Source organism: Rhinopithecus roxellana, chromosome 7, assembly GCF_007565055.1.
Source record: "Rhinopithecus roxellana isolate Shanxi Qingling chromosome 7, ASM756505v1, whole genome shotgun sequence".
In the NCBI taxonomy this organism is placed as follows: Eukaryota; Metazoa; Chordata; class Mammalia; order Primates; family Cercopithecidae; genus Rhinopithecus; species Rhinopithecus roxellana.
Genome location: NC_044555.1, coordinates 56,340,769 through 56,359,832, shown reverse-complemented (window position 1 = coordinate 56,359,832; position 19,064 = coordinate 56,340,769). Strand labels below are relative to the sequence as shown.

The 19,064-nt window shown below is 43.7% G+C and overlaps 1 protein-coding gene across 2 annotated transcripts in view; it reads left to right on the top strand.

Moving 5' to 3' along the window:
* The first annotated feature begins 2,771 nt into the window (after positions 1–2,771).
* Positions 2,772–19,064, top strand: part of VGLL1 (vestigial like family member 1) — a 36,689-nt gene continuing 20,396 nt past the window's right edge. Inside the window, exons 1-2 of one of the 2 annotated variants that reach the window (XM_010389105.2) lie at positions 2,772–2,916; positions 6,618–6,856. In XM_010389105.2, coding sequence (XP_010387407.1) covers positions 6,643–6,856 — 214 coding nt within the window. In that variant the 5' untranslated portion in view covers positions 2,772–2,916; positions 6,618–6,642. The remainder of the gene's footprint in view (positions 2,917–6,617; positions 6,857–19,064) is intronic. The other variant, XM_010389104.1, reaches the window with a different exon arrangement.

Below are 19,064 nucleotides of genomic sequence, written 5' to 3'. Positions count from 1 at the left end.
ACGCCGAGCTGGGCAGATCACGAGGTCAGGAGTTCGAGACCAGCCTAGCCAATATGGTGGAACCTTGTCTCTACTAAAAATACAAAAATTAGCTGGGCGTGGTGGCACATGCCTGTAGTCCCAGCTACTCGGGAGGCTGAGGCAGAGGACTCACTTGAACCCAGGAGGCAGATGTTGCATTGAGCCGAGATCACACCACTGCACTCCAGCCTGGGTGACAGAGCAAACTCTGTCTCAAAAAACAAAACAAAACAAAAAAAAAAAAAAAAAAAGAAGGGGACAGCAGACACCGGGACCTACTTGAGGGTGGAAGGAGGGAGATGATAGAAAAACTACCTATCAGGTACTCTGCTGATTTCCTGAGTGGTGAAATAATCTGTACACCAAACCCCCATGACACACAGTTTACCTATATAACAAACCTGCACATGTACCTAAAGTAAAAGTTTTAAAAGAAAGGATAATTAAAGAAGGAAGACATGACTGAGCAGAGATTTGAATGGAGTGAGAGAACTCATCACAGGGATGCCTGGGGGGCGGGCATTCTGGGAAGAGCAAATAGTGAGGGTAAAGACTAGAGGGTGTTTGGCCTGTTCAAGGAGGAGCCAGGAAGTCAGGGAAGGGGAGTGGAGTGAAGGGGAGAGTGGTAAGAGATAAGAACAGAGATGGAGGCAGGGACGGGTCAGGGAGGGCCTTGTAGGTCATGCTGTGGGAAGAGAAGCCACTAGAAGCTTTTTCTAATTGATACATAATATTTGTATGTATTTATGGTGTATATGTGATATTTTGCTACATGTATAGACTATGTAATGATCAAGTCAGGATATTTGGGATGTCAGTCACCTTGAGTATTTTTGTTTGTTTGGTTTTGGGTGTGTGTGTGTGTGTGTGTGTTTAAGACAGGATCTTGCTCTGTCACTCAGGCTGGAGTGCAGTGGCATGATCTAGGCTCACTGCAGCCTTGACCACCTGAACTCAAAACAATCCTCGCCAGTAGCTGGGACCACAGGCGTGTGCCACCACATCCAGCTAATTTTTTTTGTTATTTGTAGAGACAAGGTTTTGCTGTATTGCCCAGGCTTGTCTCAAACTCCTGGGCTCATGCGATCCTCCCACCTCAGCCTCCCAAAGTGCTGGAATTATAGGTGGGAACCACTGCACCCAGCCTCCACCTTGAGTATTTAGGTGTTGGGAACATTTCAAGTCTTCTCTTCTAGCTATTTTGAAATACATAATACATTGTTGCTAACTATAGACACTCTATTCTGCTATCAAACAGTTGAAGGTTTGTTTGAATACAGAAGAATATCTTCTATTTAACTGTAGTTTAGAGCCTCTGTTCTTCCCCCTGCTCCCACCCACACAAACTTCCCAGCATTTGGTGTCTATTCTCTACCCCCATGAGGTCAACTTTTTTCATTATAATCTTTTAAACAAGGAGTGACTGCATTCCGTGTTCTAAAATGGTCACTATGACTGTCTTGGGATGAATGGTTTAGAAAGGCGTAAAGGTGGAAGTCAGGAGTCCAGTTAGGAGGCTGTGGTGGTGGTGGTCCTGGGGAAAAATGACGAAGGCTTGGACTACAGTGAATGTTGGAGAGGTAGTGAGAAAGGAGAGATTGGAAAGCATCTGGAAGATAGAACTCTCAGGATTTGTGGATGTGTTTCTCCAACCCCTCCAGTGGGTTTCCTTCTCACTTACAGGAAAAGCCAAAAGCTGTAGCGTGGCCAATGAGGTCCCATGTGCCCTGGTCCTCATCTTCTTTTCCCCTCACTCCCTCTCCTCTAGTCACACTGGCCTGCCTTTCTGTGAACAGATTAAGCACGATCTCACCTTTTGAATTTGATGTTCCCTCAGGTATCAGGAAAGCAGGTATCCATGTGGTTTTTTCCCCCCTCAGGGTTCTGCTGAAGTGTCACCTTATCAGAAAATCCTTTTTTTGGCCACCCTCTATAAATTAGCACCTAGCCTACTACTCCCTGTTCTTCTACCCTGCTTAATATCTCTTTATAGTACTTATCACCATCTGGCATTGTACACATAATGTACATATGTGTATATATACACGAACATATAACATGTGTATGTATTTATTCCATGAGGACAGGGATTTGGTGTGTTTTGTTCACTATAAAACACAACCCCCAGAATAGTGCCTGGCACACAGTTGGCATTCAATAAATGTTTGTTGAATTAATATTGATGAAATAGACAAAGAGAGGAGCAAAGAATGGCTCCAGGATTTGGGGCCTAAATAATGGTGCCACTTACTTAGGTAATATTGAGGGGTTTTTTAAATGAGGATTGGGATCCCCTCCTCCAAACCTCCTACCCAGAATTGCTTTGTGTATTGCAGATTGAGAGAAGTCCTTTCTCCCTCTTTGGCCAATGGAAGCCTGTGACAAGTCCAGACTCCTAGGGATCTGAGCTCTTCTTTTCTTCCCATGGAGAGAGAGGGAAAAACTAGAGATAAACCAAACTGACTCTCAGTTCCTGAGACTGATGTGACATCGGTTTGATCTAAACCCCAAAACTGATGTTATATTTGTTGTTGACTCTCTGTATGGTTTTGGACAAACAACTGGCCTCCCAGTTTAAGAGACAATCTCACAAAATGCTTTTTTAGTGCAAAAAGAAAGAAATGAAAAAAAAAAAAAAAAGAGCTACCATTTTCCTCATTCCTGCAGGTGCCCAACCAGGTTGACTTGTTGGAGTACATTTTCTGCATTCTTAATAGATAGCTAGCAGGAAACGCCTTGTACAGTCCCAGCTAGAGGGGCGGAAAGTAACAAGGAGGTGGGGGTACAAATCCTCAGCTCCTGCTTCCGCAAGCACTAAGCTGCTCTGAAGTGAGCCAGGCAACTCTGGCCATCTTTTCCCAGCCATAGAATCAGGTGATGGTCCAGAATTAAGAGGTAAGAAAATCTGGGGATTTTTTTCTGGGGAGGAGGAAAGAAACTTAACTGGGAAGAAATGGGGTAGTCATCAAATACTTTGCTCAATGAGATATAATCCGGTCCCCTTGGGGATTTTGTTCCAAGTTATTGATTTGGCAAACCAACCCCTCTGACTTCCCACCCCACCCCAGAGTGCTAGGTACCATTTTGGAGAAGTGCGGTAAGTCCGTCCATGCAGGCAGATTATGGTAGAGTTCTGGCCAAAATGCTTGATTGGGATTCTGTGCTCAAATATCTTTTTTTTCTTTCTCTTTCTTTCTTTCTTTCTTTCTTTCTTTCTTTCTTTCTTTCTTTCTTTCTTTCTTTCTTTCTTTCTTTCTTTCTTTCTTTCTTTCTTTCTTTCTTTCTTTCTTTCTTTCTTTCGTTCTTTTTTTTTCCAGAAATGTGGGCAATATTTGAGGGAGCACTTTCTGTCTTTGTATCTTGTGAGATGGGAAAGTTGCAAACTGCCTGTTGTTTAGTAATTATGCTGTTCTGGCAGTACCACTGGTAAAACTTGACCTTGGGGTTTTCTCTACTACGAGAGGCTTTTGCTATAAGCCAGGCACTGATATGGGAACATCTTCTCTGGGAGACAGCCACCCTTTCTTTAGCCTCACTGACATCCCCTTCAATCCAGCTTTGCAGCATCTCTTTCTCCTAAGCGAGACACACCCCAGCAATTAATTCATGAATGAAGAGACCTCTTATGGAGGGCTCATTTGAGGATGAAGCTTCTCATGTTTCTCCAGAGGTAGAGTGAGATGCAGTTCTTCATAGGACTATGCCAATGACAGTTCTCAGAATTTTAATATTCCTCAAATACAGTTTCTCTCCACTGTGGTCCAAGCGCAGCCCAGGGAGTTGCTTGTGAGTTGATCCAGAGAAGTAGCCTATGGCTTTCCTTTTGATTGTGTGAGGTATGGTTGGGGAGGAAAAGAAGGACATAGGTAGTACTTATTCAGTGAATACTGAATTTATTATTCAGGATGCCCAATTGCCCACGGACTGAGCTCTCCAAGGCGAAGGGGCTGAAACACCAGCTCTGACTTTCTCCATCTCTAATATTTCCTGACTGTAGCCAGTTGGCCCGGGTCATCTGTGGATTCTACCCAAGGAGATTAAGCACATGCTTCAGGGCCCTAATGTCCTTAGGGTCCTACCAGCTCCTTCCCATGTGGCTTCAAGGGGAGTTAGCAAGGAGAGATTGCAAGCTGTGTCAAGCCTGAACCTTGAGCAGTGGCCACTGGAAATTCTGAGAATGAGAGGGTGAATCCTCCAAAGGTGCTCACTGGCCCCTCTAGCAGCAGGCAGAGGCTTCAAGGAGAAGCCCCGAGGGAACAGACGGAGTTGGGAGTTGCTGCCTGCGTTATCTGAAGGAAACCAGATGACTGGTTTAGGGTTCTGGCATGAGGCCCCCTAGGGATTAGGAGATAGATGGAAAGACTGAGGCCCATAGAGGAGAAGGTATTATTAGACCCAATGGATAGTCAATAAGGGATGGTGAAGGTAGGACAGACGTTAACGCCAGAAAGACCTGGGTTGAAATCCCAGCTCTGCCACTCCCTAGTTGTGTAGCCTAGGCAGTCTATTTCACCTTCTTTAAGCCCCAGATTGCTCATCTGTAAAATGGGGATAACAATACCTAATTTGAGGATTATGAAGATTGGAGAAGATAGATGTGTAGTTTCTGGCACAGAGTAGGTGTTCTCTAAACTGTAGCTTTAAAAAAGTACTGCCTCCATGCTTCTCATTGCTTTATAATTCATAACACTTTGGTTTTTATTTCTATCCCTTCAAGTATCGGAATAGATCATGTACTTTTTTTTAAATAAAGGAATAATTTGCCTACAGTGAAATGCATATGTCTTACGTGTAAAATTTGATGAGTTTTAACAAATTTATCCATTCATGTAGTAACCATCTCCTTCATCGAGATGCAGAACCTTTCCAACACCCCTGAGGGCTCCCTCATGCCCTTTCCTAGTCAATCTCTCAATCTCTACCCCACAGGCAACCACAGTTCTGAATTTCATCACCGCAGATTATTTGTGCTTATTTCATGTATGTGAAATTGTACAATATGTGGCCTTTAGTGTCTGGATTCTTTCACTCAACGTGTTTTTGAGATTCATACATGCTGTTGTGTAGATTGGTAGTTTGTTTGTTCTTTTGCTGAGTAACATTCCATTGTATAAATATGTCACAGTTAGTTTATATATTCTCCTGGTGATAAACATGTGGGTATTTTCCATTTTTGGTTACTATGAAGAAAGCTGCTGTGAACATTCATGTACATGTCTTTGTGTGGACATAGTTTTTATTTCTCTTGGCTATGCGTACCTAGAAGTGAGATTGCTGGGTCACATGATAAGAATATGTTTAACTTTATAAGAATCTACCAGTTTTTCAAAGCGTTTGTTTGCATGTTTTTGGAAAGTAAGGGTGCAATGGATTCGTTTTTGAGCTAGTACCTGGTTATGCTTAGCATGACTGTCAACCAGGGGAAACACTGGTTACTTAACACCTGCATTATGCTAGGTGCTAGGAATAAAGAAATGAATATGAAATTTTGTTCTCAAAGTCTCATAAACTAGAGAGAGAAAGAGACAGTCTATTAAACTCTAGTCATTTTTATTAATTTTACAGGAATGAATAGATCAAATCCATCTTTAGCCAGAGCACATGGCAAGTCAGATTCGGTGGTCAAAGGTAAAGAAGCATCCTGACAGGCTACTTCCCTAGTAAAGGAAGGCCACAGCATGTCTTGAAGGCCCACTGCATGCCAGGACCTGACCTGGATGCAAATAGACAGCCTCTGCCCACAAGGAACTCTCAGGGTAGGATATGATGATACCAATGATGGAACCCAAGTTTAGGACAGTTCAATATACAGCTATTGAGCATCTACTCTATTCCATGCCCTGTGCTAGATACAAAAGATGTGCTGGGGAACAGAGCTGACAACCTTACAACCTTTCAGGAGGTTTCCACCAATGGTGACAACATTGGTGTAAAAATGTTTTTTTTGTACCTCTGCATTTTGTTCAGAATGTATCTGTTGGAGGCCTTATAGATGGTATTGTTTGTAATTGCTAGTTTCTAAGATGGGATGCGGGTAGGTGCAGGACACAGGCTTACATAGATTAAGGCATCAGGGGAGTAGGAGAATTTGATGTGTTTACTTTGTGTGCAAGTGGTCAAGATGGAAAGCAATGCCTACTATTGAAATTGTCAAGCACCCACTGGATTGCCTGGCCAAGCTTTCCATGGGAGCCCATGCCTACAGGCAGTTCTGGGCCAACCTTGGCTCATTCGTTTAGGAGAAAGGCGCTTCCCCAGGAGGCAAGTTACTCTGCTATTTGGCCTCAGTGTCCTCCCACTTCCCCATTTCCTGATGCTCTCTTTAGTCAGGTTGTCTGATCATTCTCATTTGTAAGAGAAGGCTCCTTCTCAGCACTTCATGGAGATTTGTTGTGTTGCCCCTTGAAGACTGATTAGAAAAGGCTTCTCAACAGCATTGTCATTGACCTTTAGAAGCCATGTGGCTCCCTGAGGCCCCAGTGAGCATGTGTACCTGGTGGGAGCAAATCGCTTGCCCCCAAGGATACTGCTCACCCAAACCACAGCCAAGCCACTTGGTAAAATAGTGCCAGTGACATTTTGCCTTTGGTCCACAGCTATCACCTGTGTCACTCACTCACAATGGAAGAAATGAAGAAGACTGACAACCGGATGCCCAAAGGCAAGCAGAAGCCTATAAAGACAGAATGGAATTCCCGGTGTGTCCTTTTCACCTACTTCCAAGGGGACATCAGCAGTGTAGTGGATGAGCACTTCTCCAGAGCTCTGAGCAATATCAAGAGCCCCCAGGAACTGACCCCCTCGAGTCAGAGTGAAGGTGTGATGCTGAAGAACGGTGAGCATGTCGGGAGGGAGGAAGTTGGGATTCCCTATCAAGGCTGCCACGGACACACCAGTTCTTTGATGTACTTGACACACTTGAACACATATATGTTTGCTAAAGGCAAGTTGCTCTGACTAGTGAGAAGCCACACCCCTTCCTAGAAGTTTAACGTCAAAATGGGGCTGCCATCTACTGCTCCAACCTCACCTCCCCAGCACTGTCCTCCAGAAACTGGTTTCCTTCTGTCCTTCATGTTTGCTTTGATTTCTTTCTGGCCTTTGCACAAACTGTTCCTTTTCTGCAAAACTCTTCCTTCCCTTCTCCTAATTAACCCACATTCATCCTAAGATCACTTCTTTAGGGTAGCTTTCCCTGACCACCCACACCCCCAAGCATTCAAATATCCTATTACAGATTCTCCTGCCATTCTTTAAGCACTTGTCACAGTTGCAGTTTTTACACTTGTATAATTATTTGACTATTGCATACTCCTCCATTAAATGAAAGTTCTGTGAGGGCAAGGACCATTGCTGATTTTGCTCAATATCGTGTTTCCAGCATCTAGAAACAGTGACTGTGATATACGGGACAACCAACAAGGATTTGTTGAATGAGTAAATGAACATACAAATATGCAAATTTGTGAGCACTTTATCTAGGTACAAAGAACCTTGAAATTTCCATAAAATACTAAAACATAGATTAGAATCTTGCCGAATAAGCCATTAGAACAGATGTATGTTACGATAGTTTTTAAATGTTGATAATATTTGCATTTTATATAATTTATTTCTATAAATGGAGTGTTCCCAGTTGTAGACAGGTGGTTTTGAAAAGTTTTGAAATCAAAGCTAGCTGGGCGTGATGGTTCACACTTGTAATTCCAGCACTTTGGGAGGCCAAGGCAGGAGGATCACTTGAGGTCAGGAGTTTGAGACCAACCTGGCCAATATAGTGAGACCCTGTCTCTACAAAAAAATTTAAAGAAATTATTCAGATGTGGTGGCTCATACCTGTATCTCCAGCTACTAAGAAGTGTGATGCAGGAGGATCACTTGAGCCTGGGAGGTTGAGGCTGCAGTGGGCCATGATTGCATGACTGTACTCCAGCCTGAGTGACAAAGCAAGACCCTATTTCAAAAGAAAAAAAAAATTAAAGCTACTGGAAAAAAAAAAAACAAAAACCGAAGTTTAATGTAAAAATGAGTGCTGTTTAATCAAATTAGTTCACCTATTTTATTATTTCCTCAGTCATGTTAAATGCTGGGTTTACTGCTCAGCACACAATGAAGCTCCACAGCTATTTACTGTTATCATTATCAGTATTTTTCTTCTTGTTCTGTTTTTTAGAGATAGGTTCTCACTCTGTTGCCCAGGCTGGAATGTGGTGGTGCGATCACAACTCACTGCAGCCATGAATGCCTGGGCTCATGAAATTTTCCCGCCTTAGCCTCGCAAGTAGCTAGAATTACAGGTATGCGCCACCACACCCAGCTAATTTTTAAAATTTTTTTTTGTAGAGACAGGATCTCGCTATGTTGCCCAGGCAGGTCTTAGATTCCTGACCTCGAGCGATCCTCCCACTTCAGCCTTCCAAAGTGCTGGTATTACAGGTGTGAACCACCACACCCAGCTAGTATTATTATCACTATTATTATTACTATGGCCTGATGCAGCAGTAACACCAAAGCATCCATGAAAAGAAAACACATGTCCCATGTAGGTGCTCCCAGCCTCTTCTCAACTAATAGTGGATGGTTTGGTGAGCAAGGGCAGGGGCCAGAGGGAAGCAGATGAATAGTCTTGCCACATTCCTTTCCCACCCTTCACAGGGCCTGGTAATTGTTAAGAAATAAACAGTCGTACATCTCAAAGCAGTTACTTCAAGAGAGCTAAGTCAAAATGTGCACATCAAAATATCCAGTTTTGAAGGAAGCCTTAAACATCACACTAGCAGGGGCTGTAGTATGACTTTCATGGGCCCTGGACACTTCTGTCTTCATGGACCTCCTTCCTCCTCAAAAACATTAAAAGTTACATTTTATGACTGCATTGGTATAAAGATGAATATAATCCAAGCTGGGTTCGTGTTTTAAATATATTCAGTATCATTGTCATATTCATTTTTTCTTCCAATTTTAAAACATTTTTGTGGGCCCCTAAAACTATTAATGGGCCCTAGGCACTGTACCTCCTGTGCCTAATGGAGAAGTCACCCTTGCCAGCTGGATGCGACTCAAAATGGATCCCTTTACCTTTTTGAGAGGTAAGGGGAGCAAATAGATCAGGGTCTGGTGGATTTCAAGATCTCTTTATTGGTGTTGCTGAGTGCACATGTTGAATGACTTGCTCCCAGTGGAAGACATATGTACCTCCAAGTGAGGGCCTTTGTGTAAAGTGGACAAGTGGGGCCTCTGCCTGTAGGCAAAGAGCTCCCCTGTTTCCAGATGCCATCATTCTGGCTTTGCTTTTTGGGACTGGAGAGGGAGTTGATGTGTACCTGGTGTATTCATCTTTGCAGAATTTACTTCTCTCTTAGAAATTACTTTTGCAGTCAATCAATGCGGTTTTCTCACAGAATCTTGTGGGTTAAATAAACATGTGGAAGGGCAGGAGGTAGCAGCAGATACTAAAGGAAATGATGTGGACCTTGCTGTTAAAATGGGCAGGAGGGGGTGGGTGGGGAGTGAGGAGGTGATGTCTAAGAGTGTGCTGAATAATCACAGCAGGAGCAAGAATGACCATAGTCTTGACTCATTTGGGGGATTGACATGTGGTAAGAGCTGAGAAATGTGGTGTGTGTGAATCAGAAGATCTAACTGGCTCCTTGAAAGTATCAAAATCCCAGGCAGTTAATATACAGGCAAGTATACTGACTGGCTATTTGACTCTGATTTATTTCTGAACACATTGGCTTGGATTCATTATAATCATTCCCTTGTAAGCACCACCAAGCCATGGTCTCACTTCCTCTATTCTACTTGCCTGGTAAAACCCAAGCTGGGATAAAACCAGCTCTTGGCCTATTGCACCATTTCTGTGCTTCATTTTCCAGCAAAACTCAAAAGTGGTATTTATGTGTACTCTGTCCTTTCCTCCCATGCTCTCTAGACTCCATTCCCCTCATGCTTTCAACCTCATCACTCCTTGAAATCGCTTTTATCAAGGTTACCCAGTGACCTCCACTTTCCAAATCCAGTGGTCCCTATCTGTCCTCATCTGATTTGACCTATCACAACATTTGCTGCAGAAGATTGCTCTCTCCTCCTGAAAATACCTACTTTGCTTACAGTCAGCCCATAACATTATGCTTTCTTGGTTTTCTTCCTGCCTCCCTGGTTACTATTACTTCTCAGTCTCCTTTGCTATATGTCCTTCTCTCTCCAACTTCTAAACATTTCAGGGCCCCAGTACTCAGGTCCCAGACAACTCCTTTCTCTATCTACACTTACTCTCTTGGTCTTAAATGCCATCGATATGTTGATCAATTCCAAATGCATATCTGCAACCCAGAATGGATTTCAGACCTGCCTCTCTAACTGCCTACTTGATCTTCACTTAACATGTCTAATAGGAAACTCAAACAAAATAGCTCCCAAACTGAATAAACTCTTAATTTCCCCCTCAACCTGCTCTGCCCACAGTCTTCCCATCTCAATAAATGGGAACTCCATCCTTCCAATTCTTTGAAGTCATGCTTAACACCTCTCTGTCTCACACCCCACATCCAATCCTTTTGGAAATTGTGTAAGTTCTATCTTCAAAATATCCAAGATCTGACTGCGCCCCCTCACCTCCGCTATCACCTGGGTCCTAGAAGCTGTCATCGCCCCCCGCTGAATTGCTGCAGTCCCCTCCTAATTGGTCTCATTGCTTCTTCCTTTCCTCTCCTTCAGTCTATTCTTAGGAGGGCAGTCAGAATAGTAGCATTAAAATGAAAGTCACACCCTAGCACTCTTCTGTTCAAAACCCTCTGACAGTTTCCCATGTCACTTGGAATCATATCCAAAGTCTATAACGGGGCCCTGCCTCATCTGGGCCCCCGTTGTCTTTCTGATCTCATGTCTTACCGCTTTCTGCCTCACCCGCTCCAGTTGAGGCTCCTTGGTATTCATAAACTATGCCAACGACAATCCTGCCTCAGGCCTGTCCTTTGCACATGGTCTCTCCTATCCCTGGAATGCTCTTTCCCCAGATACCTGCATGGCTTCACCTTTCTCCATTCAAGTCTCCACCTGGATGTCACCACTTCAAACAATCCTTGTCTGAGCAATCTATTTAAAAAATGAAAGCCCCCACCCTCTCATGTCTGTCTTCTTACCCTGCTTCATTTTTCTTCTTAGCATTTGTCATTTGATCAATTCCAAATGCATATCTGCAACCCAGCATTGTCATTTGACAAATGCTAAGAAGAAATATATATAAATACACATTATATGTTGTATTTCTTTTCTTGACTCCTCTCTCCCCTTACCCTCTGAGCTCCGTGGCAGTAGGGAGTCAATCTGTTAACTGCTGCTTTCTAAGTACCTAGTACAATGCCTGACACATGGAGGTGCTCAATACATACGGCTTGAATGAATGAAATTATGATTTTGATCACAAGGTGTTGATCCTACAGATGGGAGTCACCGTAGAGAGGGGCTATGGTGTGGTATACAGCTTTAGAACCACTTAGCGTGGGCCCAAGCCAGCTCCATCACTTACTAACAGTGTGATCTCCAGACATATCACTATGTGTATGTCAAGTGGCACATAGTAAGTGTAATGTAGTCCAAGGCTTGAGTTGAGTTTTTGAACAACTAAGATAGATATGAGGACCTGTGTTCAAAGCACCAGGTTCACAGAGCAGCAGGCCTCTCCCATAAGCCTCCAGGTTTTCAGGGGGTTCTGTTGCATGGCTGCCGTAGAGTTTCCTGTGCCTTCTGACTTCACCTTGTATCCTTCTGTGAAGCCCCTGCCCGCTAAGGGAAGTTGGGCATGGCCCTGTTTCTTGCCTTAGCCAGCCTTCACAGGCCAGATAGAGAGGTGGCTTGCTTCTCCATCTTCCTTCTTGGTTGTTACATTTTCCCTATAAGAACCCCACAAATCCCTTGACTGTGGAGATGTTGTCTCCCTCACAGAGTGTGGTGCTGGCTAGGCAAATATTTGTCCACTGATTGAGCAAATGAAGGAAAAACTGCCTCCCTCAAAGCCTCTCTTATCACCACCAGGAGTCAAGTTTCTCATAAGCTCTGCTGCCTCAGGGGAGGGCCCCATGAAAGGCTTCCAGTCCCACAGAGGTTCTCACTGGAGGTGTTATATGACATACATATGGCTTTGAAAATGGTGGGAAATCTTTCAAGTGGCCTTTCATTACTGACTGTGAGTATCCTCTCAACCCCTACAGGCCAGCACCAGACTGTCCAGTCCAGCTAGGCCATTCCAAGGAGAACAGGCTCCCATTCATGGGCTCCCATGGCCAACTCGCCCACATTCTAAGGGCTGTCTGTTGAGCCAAATGTGCAAAGCCCAAACACAGAGACCCGTGTGGCTAGGAAATGCCGTCAAATTTCCTGGCTTCTCTTCCCCAATCAATGTTATGTTTTTATTTACTTATGTATAATTTTTACTGGCTGTACTTCAGAAAAGAAAACACAAGTTGAAGGTATCTTTGAATTATCTCCCTATTAAAAGGACATTGGGAATTTTAGAATCAGTAACTAGAGAAGCTTCAGTAATATAGTTTGTAGGGGGCATGGTCCTGGTACGTATGCTACCCTGTGTTCTTCCTGTCCTGGCCCCAGCCCCAGTCCTGAGGCCAGCCTCAGGCCTGGCAACATTGCTCCGGGGCTGCTGAGAGAAGGTGAGAGGGTATATACGTGGGCACTCAGGGGTCTTTTATAGCCAGTCTCAAAGGATCCAGCCTCCTTCTCTCTCCCCTCCCATCTGCTATAATCAGTGAGGGTAGGGAAGAAATGCTGGCTTTAAAAAAAAAGTTTAAATATCTATGTGAGAAATAGTCATGCTAGTTGTTTATGGCCCTTGTGAATATTGACAGTTTCCTGTCTTCCATTCCCGTAAGGAAAAGGAATCTATCTGCACAAACATATATGGAGCTCCCAGCAAATACCAGACACCACACTAAAATTGGGGCATTTTACTTCAGTCCACAAAATCCACTGTGATTTATAAAGTTCAAAGACAAGCAAATTGAACCTATGGTGTTAGAACACAGGATATGGTTACCTTTCGGGGGTGTTGTGACTGAAAGGGGGTACGGTGTGCTTCTGGGGTAGTAGTCAGGTTCTGTTACTCTAGCTGGGTGCTCATTACCCAGTTTATGAAAATTCCCCCAGCTGCACACTTCCATTTGTGCATTTTTCTGCATGCTGGTTGTGCTTCACAAATCCATTTTGCAATGGATATTATTATCCTTATTTTACAGAGCAGGAAACTGCAGCCCAGAGAAGGTAAGTGCCTAGAGATGGGTCACACAGCCAGTGAGTGATAAAGATTGAAACCCAAGTCCATCGATCTCCAGAGCCAGTCTCTTAACTACCCCATTTTCTTGCCTTTGTACACTCTGACAATGCCCCAGCAAGAGGATTTAATACCTATAAGGACTATCGCTAATAATGTGTATAATGGCTAACACTTTTTGAACACTGTCTGTTGCTAGGGTCTGTCACGTGGATTATCTCATTGAATCTTCACACCAACTCTACCGGTTAACTTTATGTCCATTTTCCTGATGAGGAAACTGAGGCTCAGTCAAGTGACTTGCCCAAGATCTCACAGCTAATATGGGGAGTCTATAGTATTTGACGGCAGATGGAATTGATTTCAGATCTTAGCCACTCAACATTTCAAATACTAGCTCATATTCTGTATTTGATCTCTATTTTCAGTTGGGAAAAGGAACCTGGATATTCATCCAAAAACTAGGTACCCCAGGGAGGCAGCTCTGAAAGAGGGGGAGGAACTGAGAGGCCCCCCTGGTGCCCTGGAACAGGACAATCTCCTCGAAGCTGTCCTTCCACCTCCGGTGTTATTTTGACCTCAGTTAATGCAAACAATATGTTTTTTGTACCTGGGGGTGAATGAATGAAGTGCAAGTGCCACCAGCAAAGAGAGCAGAGAGAGAAAGTCAATGTGTACAGATCATGCAGGTCAAAGGTTGGACTTTCATAGTGCGAAATGTGCGTGTGTTCAGAGGACTCTTGGTTTCAACTTCATCATAAAATGAGATTTGTAGCCCACGCGTGGTGGCTCACCCCTGTAATCCCAGCACTTTGGGAGGGCCAGGCATTCAAAACCAGCCTGGGCAACATAGAGAGACCCCGTCTCTACAAAAAGATTTAAAAATTGTGTAGGTGTGGTGGCTCACACCTGTATTTCCAGCTACTCAAGAGGCTGAGGCCGAGGCAGGAGGATCGCTTGAGCCTGGGGAAACTGAGGCTGCACTGAGCTATGATCTTGTCAGTACACTCCAGCCTGGGAGACAGTGAGACCCTGTCAAAAAAAAAAAAAAAAAACCCACAGAATTTGCATTAAAAGATGCAGAAAGAGGGAGAAGAGAAGGAAGGAGAGAAGAAAGGATAGATGGAAGGAAATCAGGCAATCATGGATTAGTCATTCATAGCTGTGACTTGTTTTTTGGGTGCTTCATGGGTCAAGCGGTTTAAGTTTTTGCTTAAAACATAATTTTTACTATTTACAAACATAAAATATACAAAATATACTCCTTTTTGGAAATTTAGAAAACACAGATAAGCATTCAGGAAACAAAAACCACATGTGCATCCATGTACATGTACTAATTTTTACAACATGACATCATTTTGCACATAATGGGTTGTAACCTGCTTTTTAAGAAAATTCAACAATGTCATATCCACTTCTCCATGCCATTAAAAGTTCTACTACAACATCATTTTAATGGTTCAAGAGTATAATTTTATAGATGTACCAAATTTATTAAAATTTTTGAATATTTAGGTTGTTGCTAATCTCTCGCTATATTATACAAATCACTTTGAACATCCTTGTAGGTTCATTTTTACATGCATCATTGACTATATCCTTAAAATAAATTGCTACAAGTGGAATGCTTGGGTCAAAGAGTATACAAAAATTTTAGGGTTTTGATATATACCGACAAATTTCTTCCTAGAAGTGTTATGCCAATCTGCCAGACCTCCAACCCAAGGAACATGTGAAAGCACCCAGCTCATTGCATTCTTTGCAATATTGGGGAGGCATAGTTGGTAGGAGCATGAGGTTTGGAATCAGACACCTCTACCATTTGCTAGCTGTGTGGCCTTAGACAAGTCACTTTAACCATTCTGGGTCTCGATTTTCTCATCTGGGTTGCTGTGGCGATCACATGAGATCATGTATGCAGACTGCTGAGTAAAGTGCCTGGCCCACAGTGAGTACTCAATAAGCAAAAACTATTCTATATTTACAAATTGTTCCTGCCCATCTCTGATGTGTTATTCCCTGGGAATGGCCACAGACTGAGCAAAGACTTCTGAAATCCCTCTTTTATAACCAGTATCTGCTCCGGCCTCCAAATTGGCCCTGCAGTGCTGCTGCTGCCTCTGCTGCTGTTATGGGCCCCTTGGCTCAGTCCTTTCTGCCCCTCCCTTCTCCAGCACTAGGTGACTGTTGGCAGGGAGGATTCTCAGGCCTCACACAATAATGACAGTCTTGCTTTTTCTCATGTTGATTATGCTGAGTGTTGCAAACCAGTAAAGAAATCCAGAGTGGGTTTCTAAACTGAAATGATTAATAATAACAGCAGCAACAGCTACCACTTATTGAGTGCCAAATGTGTACCAGACACTGTGCTAAACCTTTTACATGGATTGTCTCATTCAATCTCATAATAGTCTCAGAAGTGGGAAGGGACTTGCTCAGTGTCACACAGCTAGGAAGTGGCAGATCTGGGATTGGATTCCAAGCCTCTCTGACTTCAAAGTCTGTGCTTTTAACCACTTTCATCCTGCTCTCTTTGATTTAGAAAGGTTCAGTGGGGAAGGGTGTGTGTGGGGTGTGTGTGTGTGTGTGTGTGCGCGCATGTTCGTGTTTAGGAGTGTGTACATGTTTGCAATTGTGCATATATATGTGTGTTTGTGTGTAAACATGCGTGTGCACTCATTAGAATAATACTTTTTCAGGGCCACTATGTGCTAGGCACTGTGCAAGTTCTTGGGGACATAATGGTGAACAAAAGAGAAATGATCTCAGCTCTCGCCAAGCTTACTGAATGATAAAGAAGACCAATAGTGAATGAATGAATGTAAGAATTAAGAAATAAATAAATTACTATATTACTGCCATGAAGGAAATAAATAGGGTGCAGTCACAGAAAGTAACAGGGTCACAAACTTTAGATTGGAGGTTAAGGGAAGGCCTTTCTGAAAGGGTGACATTTAAGTTTGTATGTTGAAAAACTAATCTGGAATAGGAAGCCAGGGCCTCCATGCAAGGATAAAGTGGAGGGAAGGTACTCTGGAATGGAGGCAAACTCATAAATGCCTAAAGATGTTTTCTAGAGTGTTCTGGAGATTCCAAAAGTGTATATGGGTGGAAATGTGTGGTGCCTCTGGGTATGCTTGGAAGGCAGGGGGAATGGCCCGCCAGTTTCACCCAAAAAGGGCAGTGTAGGAAATGGAGACCAGCTCTCTCTGGACAGGCCTTGTCTCAGGATCAACAGCATCAGGAATTCTAGAGGGATGAATGGGACTAAGAGGTAGGGTCTAGATGCCCAGGGTTGAAGTAAGTGGAGTGGAAGCCATTTGTATTCCTGCTGAAAGAAAAATCCTAGCCTGCCCCATGTATCCCTGCGTCAGGGTGTTGCTCGCCTGCTCTCCACTCATTGATGTGGTCAGGGGTTTGAGAAGGCAGCAAATTCTGCCCTGGGGCTCCCTCTCTCACTTCTAGAGGTAACTAATAGGGGTCACTTGGATTAAAAAAATGTCACCAGGGTCACTTCTAGTAGCAGCAGCAGCCTTGAGTCAGTGCAGGTTTGTAGTTTAAGAGGACTTTACCCATCCACAGGGTAGGTGGGAGTGGCTGCTGGAGCAGTTGGCCCAAGAGGCCCGAGAAAGAGAGGCCCACCCAAATCCAGGGTCTCCACTCCATGGGCCACTGACTTCCAAGCCTAATCTGGAATGATGGGTTTCCCCAGGCCACCCAAGGCTCTCTGATGGGTCCCTGTGAACTTGGGGTTAAGACACCTGGTGCGTGCCCACAAGCTCCCATCCAAACTGTGCTCTGGGGCACCCAGTGGCCATATAGGACTTTGGACTGTGGCACACCAACCCACTTCCCTTAACATTTCAGAGAATTCTAGAAAGGAAGCAGTTAAGGGAAATATTCAAAACATTCTGGGTCTCTGCTTTCCACATTTCAAGCATTCAGCCCCTAAGTCATATGTATGAGATCTGTAAGGCCTGTTCAGATGGAAACTACCTAGTTGTCAGGGGCTACGCTTTGTTTCTAATTTGTGCTTAGGACATGCAGTACTCTCATTCAATATGAAACACAGACTGTGATTACACCAAATTAGCTTAATCACACTCTTTGTGCACTGAATTGCTTCTGGCCTGGAGATATCAATTTTCAGAAGTAGCATTCACCCTCACCAAAACAAATCTTAATATATTGTCTTGCCTTTGGTTTCATAAGAAGGGCCAACCATCCCCCATCACTCACTGTGAATGGTGTGAGATGTTGGGGAGAATGTCTGTGCCGTGAGGACTTGGACTTCTGTTCCTATCCTTTGTGTTACACTGAGTGATGGCACTGCAGTAACACTGCGCAGGCCTCTCAGAATTTTTTATCTTGTACACAATCCAGTCAAACCAAACATTCAAGAGAGCTAGGAGAGGTTTGTATGGGAAACCGGACCAGTGTCCCAGACAGCCTCTCCAGCCGGCCAATCTTCCTTTGTCTCCACACCCACCCTCTCTCCATTATCTTGGATAGATGATAGGCTCCAGGGTTTAAGAACTGTCTGGAAGAGCTCTTTCCCTCCTCCCTTCTTGCCTGAGTGGGTGTTGAGAATGGGGAAAACATTCATCCTTGTCCTGAGCTATCCTGGACATTTGAGATCTCAGATTCGGTGGCTATCATAGGCACAATAAGAATAGTGTGTATGGAACCAAAGGAAACTCCATCCCTCTTAACCAATCCACATGAACTTTGCAAGAAGAAACTAAGTCACCTCTTGACCCTCAGAATTCTGCTTTTGCAAAATGGAGTCCAAGGAACTACTTCCCTCCCCATTACTTATCATTCCAGCTCACTTCCCTACTTGGCTAATCTGTTTTTGCTATCTTGGCTCAGTCTCTTAACATCCCGGTGCCTCATATTACTATGGAAAATGTGGTTTTAACTCCTAGAGTTGTGTGAGTGACCAGCACAGTTCTGTGGAGTCCCCCTATTTGGTGTATTTAAAACACCAGCTGTAAAATAAAGCTAGATGATAGCAGCAACCAAACACAAATCAAGCACGTTTGCTTCTAGAAAAGTATCCTTAAGGAGCGAATTGGATCCGGGAGCAAAGTTATCTATACAAAGATGCTCATTGTAATGCTGTTAACATAATAGAAAACAATGGAAATAACCAAGCAGTGCACAAATATGACATTTGTTAGTTATATTACGGCTTTACCATGGACTACTTACTGTACAGCACTTTAAAAAGCTGGTGTTTGGCTCTTCCTTCCTTCCTTCCTTCCATCTTTCCCTCCCTCCCTTCTTTCTCTTTCTTTCTTTCCTTCTTTCTTTCTTTCTTTCTTTCTTTCTTTCTTTCTTTCTTTCTTTCTTTCTCTCTCTCTCTCTCTTTCTTTCTTTCCTTCCTTCCTTCCTTCCTTCCTTCCTTCTCTCTGTCTCTTCCTTTCTTTTCTTTCTTTCCCTTCTTTCCCTTCTTTCCTTCCTTCCTTCCTTCCTTCCTTCCTTCCTTCCTTGCTGGCTTTCTTTCTCTCTCTCTCTCTCTCTCTCTCTCTCTCTCTCTCTCTCTCTCTCTCCCCCTTTCTCTCTCTCTCTCTTTCTTTCTTTCTTTCTTTCTTTTTCTTCTTTCTTTTTCTTTTTTTCTTTCTTACTGAGTCTCACTCTGTTGCCCAGACTGGAGTACAGTGGTGCAATCTCGCCTCACTGCAACATCTGCCTCCTGGGCACAAGCAACTCTCCTGCCTTAGTCTCCCAAGTAGCTGGGACTACAGGTGTG